Source organism: Camelus ferus, chromosome 2 (genome assembly GCF_009834535.1).
Source record: "Camelus ferus isolate YT-003-E chromosome 2, BCGSAC_Cfer_1.0, whole genome shotgun sequence".
Lineage (NCBI taxonomy): Eukaryota > Metazoa > Chordata > Mammalia > Artiodactyla > Camelidae > Camelus > Camelus ferus.
In genome coordinates this window covers 27,847,067-27,865,653 of record NC_045697.1, presented here as the reverse complement: position 1 = coordinate 27,865,653, position 18,587 = coordinate 27,847,067, and the positions used below count along the sequence as shown (strand labels likewise).

General features: G+C 45.6%; 2 protein-coding genes across 4 annotated transcripts in view; one reads left to right on the top strand and one right to left on the bottom strand.

Annotated features, from left to right (window-relative positions):
• KLF3 (Kruppel like factor 3) overlaps positions 1-13,701 on the bottom strand; it is a 35,240-nt gene extending 21,539 nt beyond the window's left edge. The window contains exon 1 of one of the 3 annotated variants that reach the window (XM_032495843.1): positions 12,943-13,701. The gene's annotated coding sequence lies outside the window, so the exon portion shown is untranslated. Of the gene's footprint in view, positions 1-3,575; positions 4,729-12,942 lie in introns of those variants that run through there. The other 2 variants (XM_032495861.1, XM_006185601.3) reach the window with 2 other exon arrangements.
• Positions 12,691-18,587, top strand: part of LOC116668339 — a gene marked incomplete at its 5' end in the record, with an annotated part of 79,550 nt that continues 73,653 nt past the window's right edge. The window contains 2 exon segments of the mRNA XM_032495869.1: positions 12,691-13,101; positions 13,103-13,244. Of these exon segments, the coding sequence (XP_032351760.1) occupies positions 12,691-13,101; positions 13,103-13,244 (553 nt within the window).

Here is an 18,587-nt window from a genome sequence, read left to right as displayed (position 1 = left end):
TTATTAACCAGTTCCCAGCCTAGCAGCTGTACAGATGGATAGGGTTCTATGAATTGCTGTCCAGGGCCCCACAGCGGGCCGTAAACAAAGGATGTGAGATCGCCTGCTTATATCAATGAGGTCAGATAATTCAGCAGCCTCGACCCTGGCTGGCCATCCTCCTCCAAGCCTTTTAAATTTAATTTACTCTTACAGATTTCATTCAGTCGGCTTGTCAGGATCTTGATGCAAATCCTTCTAAATAAAAGCACTCATATTCTCAGGAGTGTAAGGAAAAAGACCTGGTCTGGAGATCAAGCAGATCTCATTTACCTTCAAGGTTTTCGGAAATCAAACGAGATTAAAAATAAACAAGCAAAATCCTTTTCCCCTCGAAATCACTTATATCAATGAATATGCACAAAATATTCAAATCTACATGCTATACATACTGCACTAAACTTGTTGGTCCCTGATTTCTGGAACAATGTCAGGTATTTATCTGCCTCTTTGCTAAAATACTGAGCCTTAGAGGTCAATCCCCTCTCCCCTCAAAAAAAAAATTTAGGTTAAATTCAGTTTAAAAGGTAAGAGCTGCCTACACCCCATATGGGATCTCATACAGGCCTTGCCACTTGAAGACTGCATCGCGGCAATAGCTCCTTAGCATCGCCACACCTCACCGTACCTGGGACCCTTTACCACCAGCAGGAGCAGCTCTGTGCAGGAAGATGATGGGCTCTGTGGCTCATTTTGGTTTAAATTCTAACCCTACCATTTAGCTCATAAAGCCTTCAATGACCTTTTTGATGCCTATAGCAATGAGTTCTGACTCCTTTTAGAAACGAATTACACATTAACTTGCTATATAGTTCGTGTCATTTTAAGACATTACTTAAATCACTTTTATTCTTTAATTTTTCTGTTTTATCTAAGTTGAAGGAAATGAATGCTTTGAAAGACGTGCAATCATAAGAGAAAAAAATAGTCTAATATAAAGCATCCCTTCTAACAAAACCTTTTTCATTTTTATCAAAAATAAAATTGTAAAGGTGTATTTATTTGTTCAGGACTGTACCTCAAAGAGTAACTCAATCACTGATGAAGGACTATTCTCACATGGAAGTATTTCAGCTAATAAATGAAGAAGTAATAATAGAATTCAGAACACTTGATTTTTTTTTTGTATTTGACCACGATTTTTTTTTTTAATTGAAGTACCATCAGTTACAATGTGTCAGTTTCTGGTGTATAGCACAATGCCCCAGTCACGCATATACATACATATATTCATTTAGAACACTTCACTTTGAAACTCCTAACTAAATAATGCATCACTGGACAATAAAAAGTCCTTGTAAAATTCAAAACCCAATTTAGGAAACCCAATTTAGGAAGAGAATCACTATGAACAGAACCAAACTTACTGTCCATTCACAAGCTTAAACAGCACTTCGTCCCCAATTTGATAGCTTCTAAAATGACTGATCATACTTTTAGGGATTATTATAGTATGTGGAACAAGAAGGCTGTGGAAAAAAAATACACCCTAACCTTTAACAAGAGCTTCTTGGGAGAGGTGGGGGAGGGGGGTGAGTGCAGCTTTATACACACCTATTGCCCATTTTAAAATTCATTAAATCTATGATTAAAACTTTTAATAAAAATGAGAGAGGGACGTTAAGCTAGAGGGAAACCCAAATTAGGAAGAGAATCAAATGCATTAACACAAATCAGGCTGTTATTTGCAGAAAACGTCCAGATTCTGTACCTGTGTCTACCTCTGAATAGACCACTTTTCCCACCAGCACTGATCTTGTCTTTGGGTTCTGTTCTAGAATCAGAAAAGTATGACTGCAATGTCTCCAAAATGCCTCCCATATAACTGAGAAGTAACTCACACACTGGAAGAACTGGCGTTCCTAAACCTAGTGGCTTTTGTCATACATGGGCAACTCAGTGCTAAGGGGATATTACCATCACGTTAAAAGAATGCTAAGTAAACTACAAATGCTATAGAAAATTAATTATTGCACAATACTGATCGCAATCCTAAGTAGAACCAGTAGGTGGCGCACTAAAACAGGAATAAAGACGAGGACCCAGGCAGTAAACTGAGTTGCCAATGCCAGGGTCTTTAAACCTAGTGGGTTGTAGCTAAGCTCAGGAATTCTGTTAACCATCTTATGTGGGTATCACACAGATGAGGAGGCCCCCAAATGTGATTCTGTTTTTTCTTACAACTATTTTCCAATCATTAACACATTTACATCTTAGTTATGTTTCAGTAGCATTCAGTAACATTCTAAACTAATCAACCCAAGGATAACACAACCACACTGTAAAGAGAAAAACGGAGCCACACTGGTATTAAAAAAACAAAAACAAAAACAAAACAAAACACAATTCATCAAAGTGTTGAAAAGCAAAAAAATATGAACATCACCATTGCCAAAACAATTTTCCATCCCTGGAGCAGACTTCATCTTCCCCAACTGTGTTATTTTGCTGGGAAGGGCCAATACAACAGAATTTTCCTCCAAAAGGAAGAAACAGATTTCCCTTGACACTCTCTCCACTTATACTTCTGACTTTTCAGATGTCTTTTGACATATGAGGATCAGATTTTTGCTAAGATGCACAACCGTGTGCTTATGTCTTAAAAAGCTTTGGTGAATCATTTACATGACGTTTCATACGCGATACTGTTCGGCCTCACACTGTCCTATTCAGCCCTCCACGAGGCCTACTCCACAGCTGCTTCATGAGGGTACAAAGGAGCTGCAGAGCTTAGAAATACACACGGGCCTTCATGTAAGAGGAGGTTATGATGTGGCCAGCCTCCTTTGAAAGTAGTTTGTCTTGAAGCTACAGCATTCTGTTTTATTACAGAAACCTTATAAATGATGGCCCCTTCCTGAAGAAGCATGACAAAGAGACAGACAGACAGAGGTGTATGGTGCGGGTTGAGGAGACAGTGTGTGTATCTGAAGCAAAGTTTCTGGGTGATGTATCAGGATTTGCTTCAGACATTTTCCCTTCTCATCTCTCTTTTATTGCACTTTGCGTATCTTTCTTTCCTCAGCTCCTCAAAGGGCCGCTGCATTCTTCTCCCACAGCCCAGCCGGACCCTAAGGCTCCAGACTACCTGCCTCCCTCCTGCACATCTTTATTTCCTAGCTGACCTCAGCCAGGTGTAAGGAGAAAATCAGGATGATTAAACCAACACACCTGTAAGCGCCCTTTTCAACTCTCCCAAGTGTCTGGATGTTAAACGGGGGGAGAATGTTGCCACCCCCCCATCCCTTATTTCCAAGGAAATTCAGGGAGAAAATTTTAAAAAATAAAAATAAAAATCTCTGTGTGTGTGTGTAGTTCTTGGTCAGAAGGAGGGCCAGGGCAGGAAGGCAACATCCCTGCAGCTCAACTTCCTTTCCAAAAGAAACTTTTCTTCACTTCTGTACCCAAACTCTTCCAAGAGTTGAATATTTAATGGCAGTTGCCTAGGCCAGAAATACAAAGGGCCGGGCAACAGATGTAAGTAGGCATTTCTAAGTGGGAGCCTCCTTTTAGAAGAGCCAAATGCTGGCACCTACCTGGAAGAGCGTAGCGTTTTCATGTCACTCAGTGACGATCTTCTCCTACCCCAGTCTTCTATTGTTGGTTTGAGGGAGAAAATTCCAGGGAGCATTTCTAAGTCTTTGCACCCCTCATAAATTAGTTATTTTGCATCAAAATGTTTTGTAAATGGGAAAGAAGTTAATTATTTAGTTTCAGATTAAATATAATGATCCATGAGCAAACAATCCGCCCTCTCTCCTCTCCTGCCTAACAAGCCACCCAATTTTACTTTCCTGCCTCCACCCATCTGCTCCACCCTATGGAGACTTGCCAAGGCAGTCCAACTTGTCCAAACAGGACATGGCTTCAGATAAGATTCTGCCCACACCCTGTACTTCGGGAAGACCAAGTGAAGCAATTGATTTTGCATGTAAATAAGGACAGGTGCAAAGGTAACCACCAAGCAAACTCCCTCCACATTTCCAGACAGGGGCCCAGCAAAGCAGGGGTGGGGGGAGGGGAACCCAAACCCATACCCATTAGCTAACCTCTCAAGTTCACTGCCACCTGGTGAGTGGCATTCCACATTTTTCTTAAAGAAATCTTAGCAAACACTAATGATCTCCCCTACTAAGGTTACTCATTTTCCTCCTTCACCCTGTCTTGACAACTTTGTATTTGAGTTTTAAGGGCCAGTAACCCCCAACCAATTGAAAATTACCCCTCCTGTGTAACCCCGCTGCATACATGTCTTACAAGGCCGGCCTCAGCCCTCACGAGTCTCTTCCGTGGAGCGTTATATAATCAAATCCAGAAGGGCTGCGCGGGGCCACGCCTCATCTGCCTCCCCGCCGGGCGCCCTATCGCTGCAGACCCACCCCACTCCGCCCTAAGGGGCCTCCACCCATGGTGCCGCACCCTGCAGGGAGTGGGAGGCTGGGAGGGACCCACTGGCTCTGGTCAGCCGCCAGTTCCTGGAAATTCCAGCCTGAGCAGGAGCAGAGATGGCTGGAACCTTAAAAATAACCAGAAAGAAGTGGTGGTTGTGTTTCCCGCAGCCCCTGAGGATGCCCCACTAACAGGGCCTCTTGCCGAGCCACAGAACCTCTGGATAGGACTGCCCTCCCCCTCAAAAGTCAACAAACAGAAAAGCATTTTGAGCCACCGCTGTGTAAGGAAAACGAATCCAAAATATCCCAAACCCAAGTCCCCCTCTCCACTCTTGCTCCTGTCCTGAAAAGGCTGCCCCCACCTCCTTTATTTGCCTTGTTTTCTGGTCACTTGCCATGGCAACCTAGAGGTCATCTTTTAAGTCTTCCTCGCCAACTTTTCTCTCCATTTCTACTGTTGCCACAGGTGTGGCCAGACCCTCAGTGCCTCAAGCCTGTTACTGGGGTCTCCCCTCCACTGGTCTCCCCAAGCCTGTCCCGTGGCCCCTCCGATCCATCCTGACCCTTTTGCCACCTGCAGTCCTCGAAGTCCTCTTCTCAGCTAGCCTTTCCCAAGCTCCCAAACCTCCCTCCGATGGGGCCCCAAGGGCTTGCAGAGTGGGCTCAAGCGCCTGGGCGCAGCACCCCTTCGCTACCAGCTGCCCCTGCTCCAGCAGGCACCCTCCACGCTGGCGGCCCTGGGTCCCCCTCCCACCCTCCATGCCTTTGTTCATTTTTGGCCCAGATGCTGGGCAACCGGCGTGGAATGCCCGTCCCCTTCCGGCTTATCTAAATCCTCCTAATTCTTCAAAGACCAGCTCAAGGCCCTCCCCACTCTCTGCAGCCAGCTGACTGCTCCCTGGTCGTTCTGAGGCTGCCCTTCTTACCTAGATAGGCTGGGCTTTTAACTTTCTCAAAGGTCGGCCCCGCTGGAGTGAAGGGCAGGGGTACCTTACACCTACTTAGAGAAGCTCCCTCCCACTTCCCAAAGGAGATCAGGCGTGTTCACGAAGGTTGTTTTTGTCAGGCATAAAGATCAAATACAAAAGCACTTGGGGCCCAGGAGTTCTAGTCACTTCCTTTTCCCTTAGAATGCACTTGAAATCTCCCTGAAACAAGTAATAGGGGTGAGGGGGCCTAACCTAAAGGAAACCTATTAAACCAAACTTCCTCAGAATAAGGTATTGCTCCTAACCTTAACCTTGCCTGTTCCGCGTTCTCCAGAGACCTTATCAAGCATCATCCTCAAAGAGGATTTTTTTTTTTTTACCTACCCAGAGAGCTCTTCTGAACAATCTAGTATCAAGGTCCCTACTGTTTTAAGACCTAAAAAAAAAAGCAAAGAGAGAAGAAGCAGCTATTTCAAGAAGAAGAAGAAGATGTGTGTGTGTGTGTGTGCATGACAAACACTATTTCTTTTTTAAAGGCTACTTCTCTTGACCAAGGAAAGCCAGGGGCTCAGTGATGTTCAGGTTTCCTGATCATCACTACTTTCATGACTGGCAATCTCTGGGCGCTATTCTTTACATGGACTGTGTCATTTCACGCCTATGAAATGGGGAGGTACTACTTTCCTATTTAACTGATGAGATGATGAGAACACTGAAACAGAGGTAAAGCAATCTGTCCAAGAGCACACAGCTGTTAAAGCTGTAGAGCTGGGATTCGAACCCAAAGGAGTCTGACTTCAAGGCTGGTGGTGAACTTGGCACTCCACTCTACTACCTGCCCCTGCAGAGGACAATACTCCGCAACAGCGGGATAGAGATTTCTGCAGACAGATCTGTCCAGGGAGGACTGGGGCTGGGGCAGTGGATTTACAACAGTGGCGATCTCAATTCCTCCCCACTGGCCCCAGCTTCTCCCCCTCCCCCAGGGCACGCTTGGACACAATATCAAAAGACACATTCTGAAGGCCCCCAAATTAGGCTATTATTGTTCCTAGCCAATGCACCTGCAACTGGTCCATAAAACTGCTCAGAAAAAACTGGCAGCTTTACCCAAGTAAATACGGAAATCCTCATAATAACTGTACAAAGGTGGAAGGGTCAGGTCCTCATCCCCATTTTAGAAATGAGGAAATGGAGGAACAGAGGTGAAATGACTCGCCCAAATTCGAAGAGCTGGTTGGAGCTGCAGCCAAGAACAGAAGTGCGTCAGCCTGCAGACCTAGGGCTCTTTCTGTTCTGCTTAACACCGTGCCATGGGACCTGCTTTTAAGTAAAACTGTCTTATACGTGGGTTGCTCCCCCAGTGCCAAGGGTGTGGGACGTGTGTGGGGCCATACTGCCCAAGGGAGGTGGTGCCATGGGGAGGTTCCAGCGGACAATTAAGATTTCAAAATGACTTTTCAGGTTGGATCACCCTGGACCTCCTCCATCATGTGGCATAACTAAGCATAATGACTGCACGCAATCTGAGATGAGCGCTAATGAGTAGGTGCTCAATAAATACTTGTGAGATGAACAAATGAATGGATGTCAAACTACCCTTCTCACCTGCTAGGATAAAACAAAAGGCAGGGGCCTCGGAGTGACTGTATGGCAGGTGTTGCACCAGGAAAATTAGTGCAGCTAGCCTGAAAATCATATTCTAAAACCTGAAACACAAAGCAACTGTGAAAAGTTTGCTCGGGAGGCTTGGGAGACAAAACTCCCTTGTTTGGAGAACTAAGTGGAACAGGAACTCGAACTTACTAATGAACATGGTTTTAGGGTGCAAAGCTCTGTAAGGTACCCAGGTATAAAGTACAAGAAGAGATAAAGGAGTGGATTTCAGGGATTAGATTCAGAATGGTAGTTGGGAGAATGAAGAGCGAGTGGGCCAAAGGAGAAAGGACCCACACTTGATCACGGGTCGCTCTCCAGGGTAGAATGCGCTGCCTCCAAGTCCACTGGATTCGCTTCTCTCTAGATTTGGCCAGACTCCATTGATCTGGATTGAGACTAGCTCCAGGCCATCCCTGGAGATCCCCAGGCCTCCGGAGATGGGAAACCATCTTGGGCACGTTCCAAGCTAAGGTGGGCTCTTCAGAGTCCTCCTGGAAGGGGACTGTTTCAGAAAGCACCCCCTTCCTGGAAGAGGGAAAGAGCTAGACCCAGGGTTACACAGATGCACGGGCTGAAGGGCCACTTAACTTACTCCATTCGGCTTCTAGCTTCCCTTAATAATGAGATGGGGGAAATGATAATGTATTCTGCCTGCCAACACAATGGAATAAGTTTCAAATAGCTCCAGCAACCTGCTTTGCTAGAGAAAGAACTTTACTCTGAGTGTTAAACACTCTGACCGACAGATACAAAATATACTGACAATTTTTTTTTCTGTTCCACTGAACTATGATGACATTCCACAAAATGCACAGAGCCAATTAAAAGGCTATATATATTTTTTTGCTTAGGGAGACAACAGTACCAGTTCTGGTTCAGAAACTGTCTATAGCATTGTGTCTTTTATTACTACTAAATTTCAAGGAAGGAGAGTTGGTGGGGGGGGCACGGGTAGGGGGAGCAGGGCTACCTCCTTTAGACAATGCTCTCCCTTATCAGGGCAGACTGCTGTCTGGTTTCCTGTCTCGAGCTCTGGCATTACTGCTTCAGAGGAGAGACGGGGTCTAAGAAAGGGACAGATCAGCCTTGAAAATGAGAATGCTAAAAGCCACCATAATCTTTCCTTTCCAACTCACTCAAGATGAATTTTGACTGGAATATTAGCAAACCAGATATCTGGGTGTGAAAACAGAGAGTAAGAAATACCCCCTAAGAAAACTGTCCATTTTACAGAAAAAAAAAAATGTTGATTTGGACACATTAAGAAGGCAAATATCTAAAGGGGGGATGGAGATAAAATTATATTGAACTAGGAAAAATGATTTACATGGTTAAGAGATGAAAACTATTGTCCCCATCCCCTTTTTGTAATTATAGTAACTATCAGACTGGTACATTTTTCTCCAAGTGTTTAGCTTACATTTAAAAGATTGCAGAATTTTTTTCTGATAGAATATATTAGATTCTAATCATCTCTATTAACCACCTCCCTCTCCCCAAAAATGGGGAGGAAAAAATGATTTGGGGTAAGCAGAATAAAGACCAAAGATCCAAATCTAGTTGGATTATTAACAACTTTGGAACTAAAACAAAAAAACTTGCTTTAGTTTGGGTTACTTATGAATTTGCTTTAAAGGCCTCTTGTCCTACCAGTAGCTTTATATTATTTTAAGTTTGCTTCCTGCAAAGAAGAAGAAAAAAAAAAATCATACTGAAACTTTCCAAAACTCCTATCTTTTTTCATGGAAGGTTATCAATATCTTACTATTTAACCCTAGTAGCTTTCTTAATAGCATGCTATTATGATGTTATTGATATTAATATGTAATAGTAATTAACATATAGTAATAACTAATATAATACTCTTTTATCCATAAAGAAAAAATGTGGTGGGACGAGACGTTAAGCCAAAGCACTGTTATTATCAATTTTGGGAAGAACAGGGTCTGACGTGCTCACTTCAGCAACTCTTCCAACTGACTCCACTTCAGGGGACACTGCAGTTAATTCCTTTAGATTTTAGAGAAAATCCCCAAATAAAAAGTTCAAAAAAAGAAACTTGCCACAAGTTTTCTTTTCCAACAATTTCTTAAAACTTAACTGCTGGAGAACCAAGAGAAAAGTAATTTGTTAAAGGCTTTAAATAGTTAACCCAGAAATTTGCTAATCACAACTGACAGAACATACCCAAAGGGGCGGGGAAGTGAGGATTATGAGAAAGTTGTTATTGTAAAACAATAAAAATAAGAGCATTCTCCTGTTTTCAAAATATAAGACTAAAAATTTTCCAACTACCATTAAATGAACTTATTTCCAGTTCTCCTTTTTTTTTTTTTGAGGTTTTATTCTTAAAACTGTTTGGAAATCAGATGGAGAATACAGTAAAAATCTTTTTCCTTAAAAAAAAAAATCTAGTATTTAAATCTTTGTCCTTAAAAAGAAATAATCCTGGAATGCTCTTAATATATCTCATATTTTGCTTCAATACAAGATTTCTTCCTTAAAACATAAGCAAGACTTTCAAGTCAGCCCATGCTGCCAAGAACTGCCTGAGTTCTCCATCCCACGAAGCCTCCTGTGCCTTCCGGGTCCTGTGTTAAATGCCACATCTTTCAGATAACGCAAGGTCTTCTAAACTCTAAGGTGGTAACCCCATCCTAAAATTGACAGTTTAGGGCAAAATGATTATCTCAAAACACTCAACCCATCTCAAAACAAGAATGAAAAACAAACAAACAAAAAAACCTTCTTCAGATTTCTAGTCAACATGCACACACATTTCTTAAAATTGCAAGTTGGCAATGATGAACTAAAAAAGGTAGAAGTATTTTATTCACCCATATAAATACACTGGAGCAAGGGTGTATAAAAGAAGGTTAACTGACTTCTCATTATGACATAACACAGGCATCTTAAGCAATCACAAGTGTGTAGAGACATGATAACTCCCTGGGTGGGGATAGGGAGTTGAGGGACAGGGATCATGGCCTGGTCTGGGCTACTGATCTACCAGAAAACAGCCTGAAACAGGAAAGAGCACACATATGCCACTTGGAATGTATGACGCAAACCCCAGCCTTGAAACAAAGAACAGGAAACAGCTCTGCTGGCTGTGCTGGAGAGAAAGCACAGAGAAACATTTAGCCGGCCCTCCCTGACCCTATATTCATGAGCAGCTGGAGTTTTTTAAGACAACAACAGGGGGGTGGAGGTGTTTGTTCTATGGGTGTGAATAATAACACCAGCTTTATACAGGGGATCTGCCCTATTTACAAATAGGTGCTTCCACATACAGTAAACATCATAAGTGAACATGTGATTTTATCATATTCAAGCAGCATAGACCTTCCTAATTAACACCAGCCTCCCTACCGATTTCTTTTGTCTCTTTCTCCCCCATCCCAATGTCTGGTCTCTAGCCATGATCAAACTCTGGGTTAGGGTGATGATTACTGTTCAGCCTTAGAGCATCAGGAGGCAAATGAAGAGAGCGCTCTGCTGCTGAGAATCTAGAAGACACTGGGGTCATCCCACATAACTGAAACGGGACCAACTGTAACCACAGAACTAAATTCCAAGACAAAGAGTATGGGACGTCTAGAGTCACCCCAAATGTCCAGTCTTTTTCAGCTGCATAATTACAAACCTATTTGCACACAGCTGCACATCTGTTCTACATGCACACACATCTACATTTTTTGAGAATGTGATTCTGTTCCTGACATTTCATTTAATCCAAAATTGTTATACAACCTGTACAATAGAGTATCAATTTTTCTAAGATATCCTAAAATATCTATTTTCCTTTAGGTATTTTTTAAGGCAGTAAAATACACTCATAATCCTTTCCCCACTATTGCTCTTTATTTTGTTAGGTAGGACTATTTAACTCAGGTTTCCATTAGCAGAGATTGTACAGACAGAACGACAGGTAAAAAAGAAAAGAAAAGAAAAGAAAAGAAAAGAAAAGAAAAGAAAAGAAAAGAAAAGAAAAGAAAAGAAAAGGCATCACTGTGTCCATAGCGACCAGAAGATTAGGTTTTAATTTAGAAACTTTGCTGTGAAAAAAACAATAGCTTTCTCCAAAGCTATGTTGCCATATTTCACATCTGACAAGGTTCTGTGGTCGAAGTAGCTACTTTTCTTTGTTATTTTCCCACTAGGATATATGTACGTGCATTCTCCTTCATGCAAGCAGAATGCTCCTTACAGTCTGTCTTCATTGAACTCACCCATTTATACTTCTTTCTTCTAACAGTTCTGCAGCAAACCCCACTGCCGGTAGAAATTGAGATATCACCTTCTCTGAGGAGTTTAAATTAATCAAACATCTCATTTCAGCTTTCTGTTAACAGAATAAGGTCAACTCACATACTCCATGTTTCAAGCCACAAGAAACTCTTTCATCCACCCTTCCTTTTAAAAATACTAACTCGCAAAATTTTGGAGATGCTAATGCTATCAGATTGTTTTTTCCCCCTAAAAGCAAGTCTTCTCTTGGACTAGGCAGATTATCATCCAGATGCATGTCTATTAAAAAAAATTCTCCTCAAATTCATAACTAAAGCACTCAGAAAAAGACAGCACACAATTGTTCTGTGGAATAACCTGTAACGAACAACTGCCCTATTCCCCACTTGATTTTGCTTCATAATTACAGATACTAAATCTAAATGAAGTCAGAATACCACTTCATACTTTTCTCCGTATACCAGACTCTTGTGAGAATATAATCAATATTTAAAGTGTCTTGGGTGACATTAATGGAAAAATACATTGAGTTGGTTAAAAAATTCAGTAAAATGTTTATCTTAGTGAAATACAAGAAGGAGAGCAATTACTAATTTCCGTTTAACCTGCCTCAGGAAAAAAAATAAGTCCTTTTCAGCGTTCTTCATCTAGTGTTATTGTATATTGCTGTAAAATTTAAAGTCAAATAGAGTGTTCTCCCTGCTATTTGCCAAAGAAGTAGCTATGACAATTCCAGGTACTATATGCCATCTCCGAGAAAGTCACTCGGAAAGGTAGATCCTAGGTCCCGAGGGCCTGGGTCCAGGGATCCATGTCCCTCGGTCCCCACCCCGCTCGGGTCCCTAACACTGCAGGCAGTCGCCTAAGGCGTTCTCCGCCTCCAGCCACGCTGCAATTCTCGCTCCAGACACTGCAGCAGGTTCTCTCCGTGCCCCCGAGGAGGACTCTCCAAACCCCGCCAGCTCCTTCTCCTGCCCCCGAGGATCCAGACGCCCTGCCTGCTCCTGGCCTCCAGGACCAAGAACTGGATGCTGCCTCCACTCCCAGTTGCCCCAAGTTTCTTCCCAGAAGGCCCGCGAGGCTGCTCCAAGTTTGCTCGGGCGGCGGGTGAGCGACAGCGCGCCCCGTTCGAGGAGGGGGGCGGCGGGGGGCGCCGGCGGAGGGCGGGGAGGAGGAGGGCGCGGGGGGTGGGGGACCAGGAGGGGGAGGAGCAGGAGCGCGCGGCCTCGGCGCTACCTTTCTCCAAACAACGTTGCCACACGCGGAGAGCTCTGAGATTTCTGGGCTTTGGAGGGAATAGCAAGCGGGCGGGCGGGTGGCGGTCAGGGGACCACACAGGTGAGCCCCCGCCCGCGTCCTATCCCGGGCCGCGGCGGGCGCCGCCGGCCTGGCTTCCCCGCGCCCGCGGAGCCGCACGGTGACTCTCCCCAATCCCACACTTTCCACCGCTGAACCCAAGGCCCCCCTCCCCCTCTCCTCTTCTCCACCCCCACCCCCCGGCTCCGAGGAGCTGTTGCACTTTCCCAAGCCCACGGGCGCCCCAACCTCCCCGCTGCACCCCCAACCCATTTACTGCGCGCCCCCACCGTGGAAAAAAAGGGAAATCCGACGAGCCAACAAGGGGGGCAACAAGACTTGAGGCGAGAAGGAAAGGTGAGGGAGAGGGGACTTACTTTTCGAGGCGCGGTGCTGACCGCTGCAGGCAAGAAATAAAGGCCCGGATCCGGGCTGCCTGGAACCCCGCGGATGCAGTGGTGTCAGCGCTCCGGTCCGGGTGGCGTTGGCGGTGGCGGCCGCAGGGGACGGGAACGGGCGCGCGTGCGGCTCGGCTCGGCGGGCGCTCGCGCTGCGCTCCGGCTCGGGCCCCGGCTCCGCGCGGCTCCGCTCCTGGCTCCCCTCTGGCTCCTGGCACCAACTCCGGGCAGTCACATGACGCCGGCGCCGCTCGCTCTGCGAGCCTCCCGGGGCTGGCGGGGTAAGTAGAGGCTGGGACCCGGGGTGGGAGGGTCAGGGAGGGGAGAGGGAGCCGCCGCGGCCGCCCGGGCTGGGCGGGTCCCCACCCACTTGGGTGGAGGCAGCCGCCGGAGGGGTCGGCCGAGTCACTCGCGCAAACACGCACCCCGCCCTGAGCCCTTCCCCCGCCACCCCCGCCTCCCGCGCCGCCTCCGCCCCGCCCCGCCCAGTCACCCGGGGACGGCCTGACAGACACTCATTATTCCCCGGAGCCGGGCGCCGCCCCGCCGGCCCAACCTGTCCCGCGAGGCGCGGTGCGGCCGTGGGGCTGGGCGTGCGCGGCGCGGCCCCCGCCCCGGAGCCCCCGCCCATCGCCCCCCGCTCTGCCCCGGAGTCCCCACCCGCTACCCCTCCCGGCGCCCTCCGCCCGGCGCCCTCCGCCCTCCGCCCGGGAGCCCTCGGCCCCGCCTGGCCCGGACCCGCCGCCGCCGCCGCCCGAGCCCGGGGGGAAGGAAGGGCGGCGCTGGCCGCTCGGGGCGTCACAGGGCTGCAGCCCGCTGCGCCGCTTCCAAAACACACAGCCGGGCTCGCGGGCGAGCTGGGGCGGGGGACCCGGGCCGGCCGGGGCCATCAATCAGCCGACTCCGGCGGGAAGGGCGGCTCCGGGCGCGGCGGGAAGGGCTGGGCCCGGCGGCCAGCGCGGCCCCTCCTGGGCCCAGTGCAGACAACTCTTAAAGAAAAAGCAGAAAAGGCACCGCTGGGGCAGGAGTGGGTGGACCCGGGCGAATTCGGGAGAGAAAGAAAATCGGGGTAGGGGGATGACAGCTGGGGGGACAAACCCTAAAATGGTCCCGAGTTTCCAAGGCCATTCGCCATCCTGTATCGCTCTTTCTTTGTGCCCCGAGGCCCCCTTGTCGCCCGTCCCAGGTGGGGATGGCCTGGCCGGTGGCTCACCCGCCTCCCGGGACTTTTCTTTGAAGGCCAGGAGGCCCCCGAGCAAACTTCCCACGGGCCGGGCCGCCGCTGGAGCGGCAAGGCGACCGGGAGCAGCTGCATCTGCTCAGCCCGGCCGGCCGGAAAACTTGGCAAACTTCGGTCGGGATCCTCCCGCCCGGAGGGAGAACTCGGGGCGAGCTGAGGGCTCGGCCTAGCGACCTCTTCGTTTCGTGTCGCTTCCCTGGGACCAAGCGCGAGCGTCCTCGGTGGCCGTCACAGCTCTCACAGCCGGGAGGAAACTCGCTTTTTGCCCCATCCAGGCCCCTGGGAGGACTTTGTATAGCTTGGTACCCGAGTTTAATGCTTTTTGAATTTCTTTTTACAGTATTAATGTAATAAAGAATGCAATAAAAAGAACAAAGGACAAATTGGTTCAATTGTTTTAGTCCTGTGTAATGTTGGAAAACGCCCCTGCTTGTCTATAGCTTGTTATTGCTTCAAGATGTTTTAAAGGCCCTTTAAGTTCACCATCCTCACTTTGGTGCTTCGTCCAGGCATGGTACTACTTAAAACGAAGAGATATAGTATATTCCGAGCCCCTTCATGTCACTCAGTATTGTAAAATTAGTACCGGGTAACCTCAAGTCGTGAAATTGCTTATTGTGAAACATGCATATATACATAAAAGACCACGTGGAGAACACCCAGACCTGACTCCACCACTTCATGTGCCATCTTAGGTCTCACAAGATTAATCTTTAAAATGATATAAAGGGATGGAGATTTTTTTGAATGAATAAAGACGGGTGCGAGGGAAAAAGTTGGGTTCGTGTCAGTTACTAATTGCAACTCATTGATCACTGACACCATTAAATGTTTGATTGGATGCCTTAGATTTGTATTCACGGAAAAAACATTAGCGATGACTGATGGAATTGTTTTGCATTTCGGTGCCTGGCTCATACTGGGGGCTCAAAAAATAACAGGCTTCACTCAAGGGACATAGAGTGATGAAGCACATAAATTACGGGTTTTTTTTTTTTTTTAAATTTTCATGTGGGTGTGGACCCAAAGGAGAAGAGTGAAGTAGGTCTCTGTGAGAAAAGTGTGATTCCAGATAAGTAGGGAGTGGCTTTGATAACGAACGGGTGGGGGAGGGAAGAGAAAAGTCATAAAAGAGGTTAATTAATAAACATGCTCTGTTCAGTGCCCTGTGGGAGGCAGCTCAAACACAACTTGTACAGAAAGGACTTCATCCAATAAAGGACACCACCATCCCTCTGGGAGCCTAAAGCAGAACTGCCTTAAGTCATCCTTAGCTCCTCGCCCTCTATGGCTGGCCACAGTCCTGTCATTCACTGAATCCTGGACCTCCTCAATCACCACCCACTCCTTGGCTGCCATCCTGGTCCAGCCTATTGCCACAATGTCTCGTTGGTCAGCCTGTTTGCAGTGTGGCTGAAGTGTGGGTAAGGGGTTGGAGCAAAAGATTAAGAATGCGTTTTCTAAAATGCAAACCTCAAAAACACGTCAAACTCTTCAATGACTTCTCTCCAGATAAAGTGCAAGATTTTACCAGCACCTCCCCTCCCCTCTCCCAGTGTGGACCTGGTCTCCACCTATCCTTATAGACACATCACTCACTGTTTTCCTCTCCCACTCTTTCCTCCAGCAACACTGAGCTTCTTTTCTTTACCCACCTCTGGCCCTTTGCACGTGCTCATTTTTCTAGGTGGACTAGCCTCCTCGCCTTCTCCCCCACTCCTGACCTCTGCTTTCATTTCCTTTAAATGGTGACATAAATGACATTTTCAACAAAATATATCTTCTCTTACCACTATCCCTCACCTCTTTTTTTGGAAGAGTGGAGGCCTCCTTCTTGGTGCTCTGATAACACCCATGCTTCACCTCTTGTAACACTTTTTATTCTTTCTTGTGATTGACTATTTAACTCTATGGCACTGAAATAGAAACTCTGCGAAGTCAGGGAACTTATCTTTTTAGCAAAATTGCATCCCTATGGTACAGGTGTTCAATGAATATTTGTAAAATGAATAAATGTGAGCTATGAATTGAGAAGAAGTCATTCAAGCTAAAAGGATGCAAGGAGGCTTCAGGGTGGTAAGTGGCCGTGAACTGTACCTTTGAAATAGTGAAGAGGAGGGAAGTTCCCCTAACTGTTTTTAAACAGTAGAGTGAGATAGTGAAAGTGGTGCCTAGATCTTCCTTTTTATTCCTAACCCTAGCACAGAGCCTGGTATAGGCTTAGGTACTGCATAAATCCATAAATCCTGGTAAATGAAGTATCTCGAGCTTGGTCCTTGTGGTAGCTGCTGCACTCTTGTTCTCTGAGGACAGCAGGCCAGACTGGTTTTGGTTTGGGGCAGCATGTGCTCAGGGAAGGATTCCCCTCCCTGGCCTCAGCATTGTTGCTCCTAACCAGTCATTGCAGTCCCGGTCTCTTTTGCTGGTGACTGGTTGGAGAGTAGATGTGTGACCTGGTTCTGGCCAGGGGGACATGGAGGGAAGGGTGATGGGGCTTATTGGAGATACTTTTCTTCCTGATGAAAGGAAACTCTTTTAAGGGTAAGCCCCCAAACCTGCTTTAGAAGTTATGTGAAGGTGTGATGCTTGAAGCTATGGCAACCATCTTGTAGTCATGAGGGAAAAGCAAGGTTTCAGATTTCCTACCAGATAGCTCTTTTTCCAACATTTGCTTTTAGCTCAAATATTACCTCTTCAGGGATGACTTCCTTGAGCACACAATCTAAAATATCCCTCCCTTCTCCATTCAACATCTAGTCATCCTTGTTCTTTTTTTTCTTTTTTTATCATTTTCCCCCATTAGAACCTGGGCTCTGTGAGAGCAGGAACATTGTCTTCACTCCTGTTTCCCAAGCTAGAACAGTGTCTGGCAGATATAAGATGTTCCAAAAGTACTTTATTAATGGATGACAACTAAACAGTAACACTATGTTGAGACTGATTCAGAGCCTAGTGGACACAAGCCGCTACCAACCTCCACTTTCTCTTTCAGGGCTTCTATCAGTTATTTCCCTTTCAGACAATCTCTTTCTGATACACAAATACATACTCTTGAGATTCCTCTTTCCTCCTCCACTCTCTTTCAGAGCTTTTCCAATCTCTCCTTCAGAAAATTTCTCCTTCTTATGTGATCATGGACCAAGTTACGGAGGAAGAAGACTATCATGTGCTCATGAAATTATTAGCAATGCAGACACATCTACATTAAAGGATAACAAAGCCATATGGGGTTTTTTTCCCCTTCTTTTTTTTCTTTCAGCTTTATTGAGATATTATTGAGCTATAATATATGTAAGTTTAAGGTGTACAATATGATGATTAAATACACATGTATATTGCAAAATGGTAACTACAATAAAGGTAAACACCTCTATCTCTTTACATAATTACCTTTTTTTCCCTCGGTAATAGTAACATTTAAGATCTACTTTTAACAACTTTCAAGTATATAATACTGTTTGTTTATAACTGTAGATTAGATCCCCAGACCTTATTCATCTTATAGCTGGAAGTCTGTATCCTTTGATCAAGATCTCCTCATTTCCCCCACCTCCCAGCTCCAGGCAGCCACCATTCTGCTGTTCCTATGAGTTTGGCTTTTTCAGATTTCACACGTAAGTGAGATCATACAGTATTTGTCTTTCTCTGTCTGACTTATTTCACTTAGCACAATGCGTTTGAAGTCCCTCCATGTTATTGCAAAAGGCAGGATTTCCTTCTTTTTTAGTGGCTGAATAATATTCCAATGTGTGTGTGTGTTTCACATTTCTTTACCTGTTCATCCATTGATGGACATGTGGATTGTTTCCATACCTTGCCTATTGTAAATAATGCTGCAGTCAACTGGGAACATAAATATCTCTTGAGATGGTGATTCATTTCCTTTGGATACATACCTAGAAATGAGATTGCTGAATAATATGGTCGTTCTGTCTTTAGTTTTTTGAGAAACCTCCACACTGTTCTCCACAGTGGTTGCACCAATTTACATTCCCACCAACAGCGCACAAGGGTTCCCTTTTCTCCACCTCCTCACCAACACTATTTCTTGTCTTTTTGATAATAGCTATTTAACAGGTGTGAGGTGATATATCAATGTGATTTTAATTTGCATTTCCCTGATAGTGATGTTGAGCACTTTTTCCATGTACTAGTTGGCCATTTGGATATCCTCTTTGGAAATGTATTTATTCAAGTACTTTGCCCATTTTTAAAATCATTTTTGTTTGTTGGTTTTTGTTTTTTTTTGCTATTGAGTTGTATCAGTTCCTTATATATTTTAGATACTAAGCCCTTCTCAAACAGATTATTTGCAAATATTTTCTCCCCTTCCATAGGTTGCTTTTCCATTTTGCTGATCATTTCCATTCCTGTGCAGAAGCTT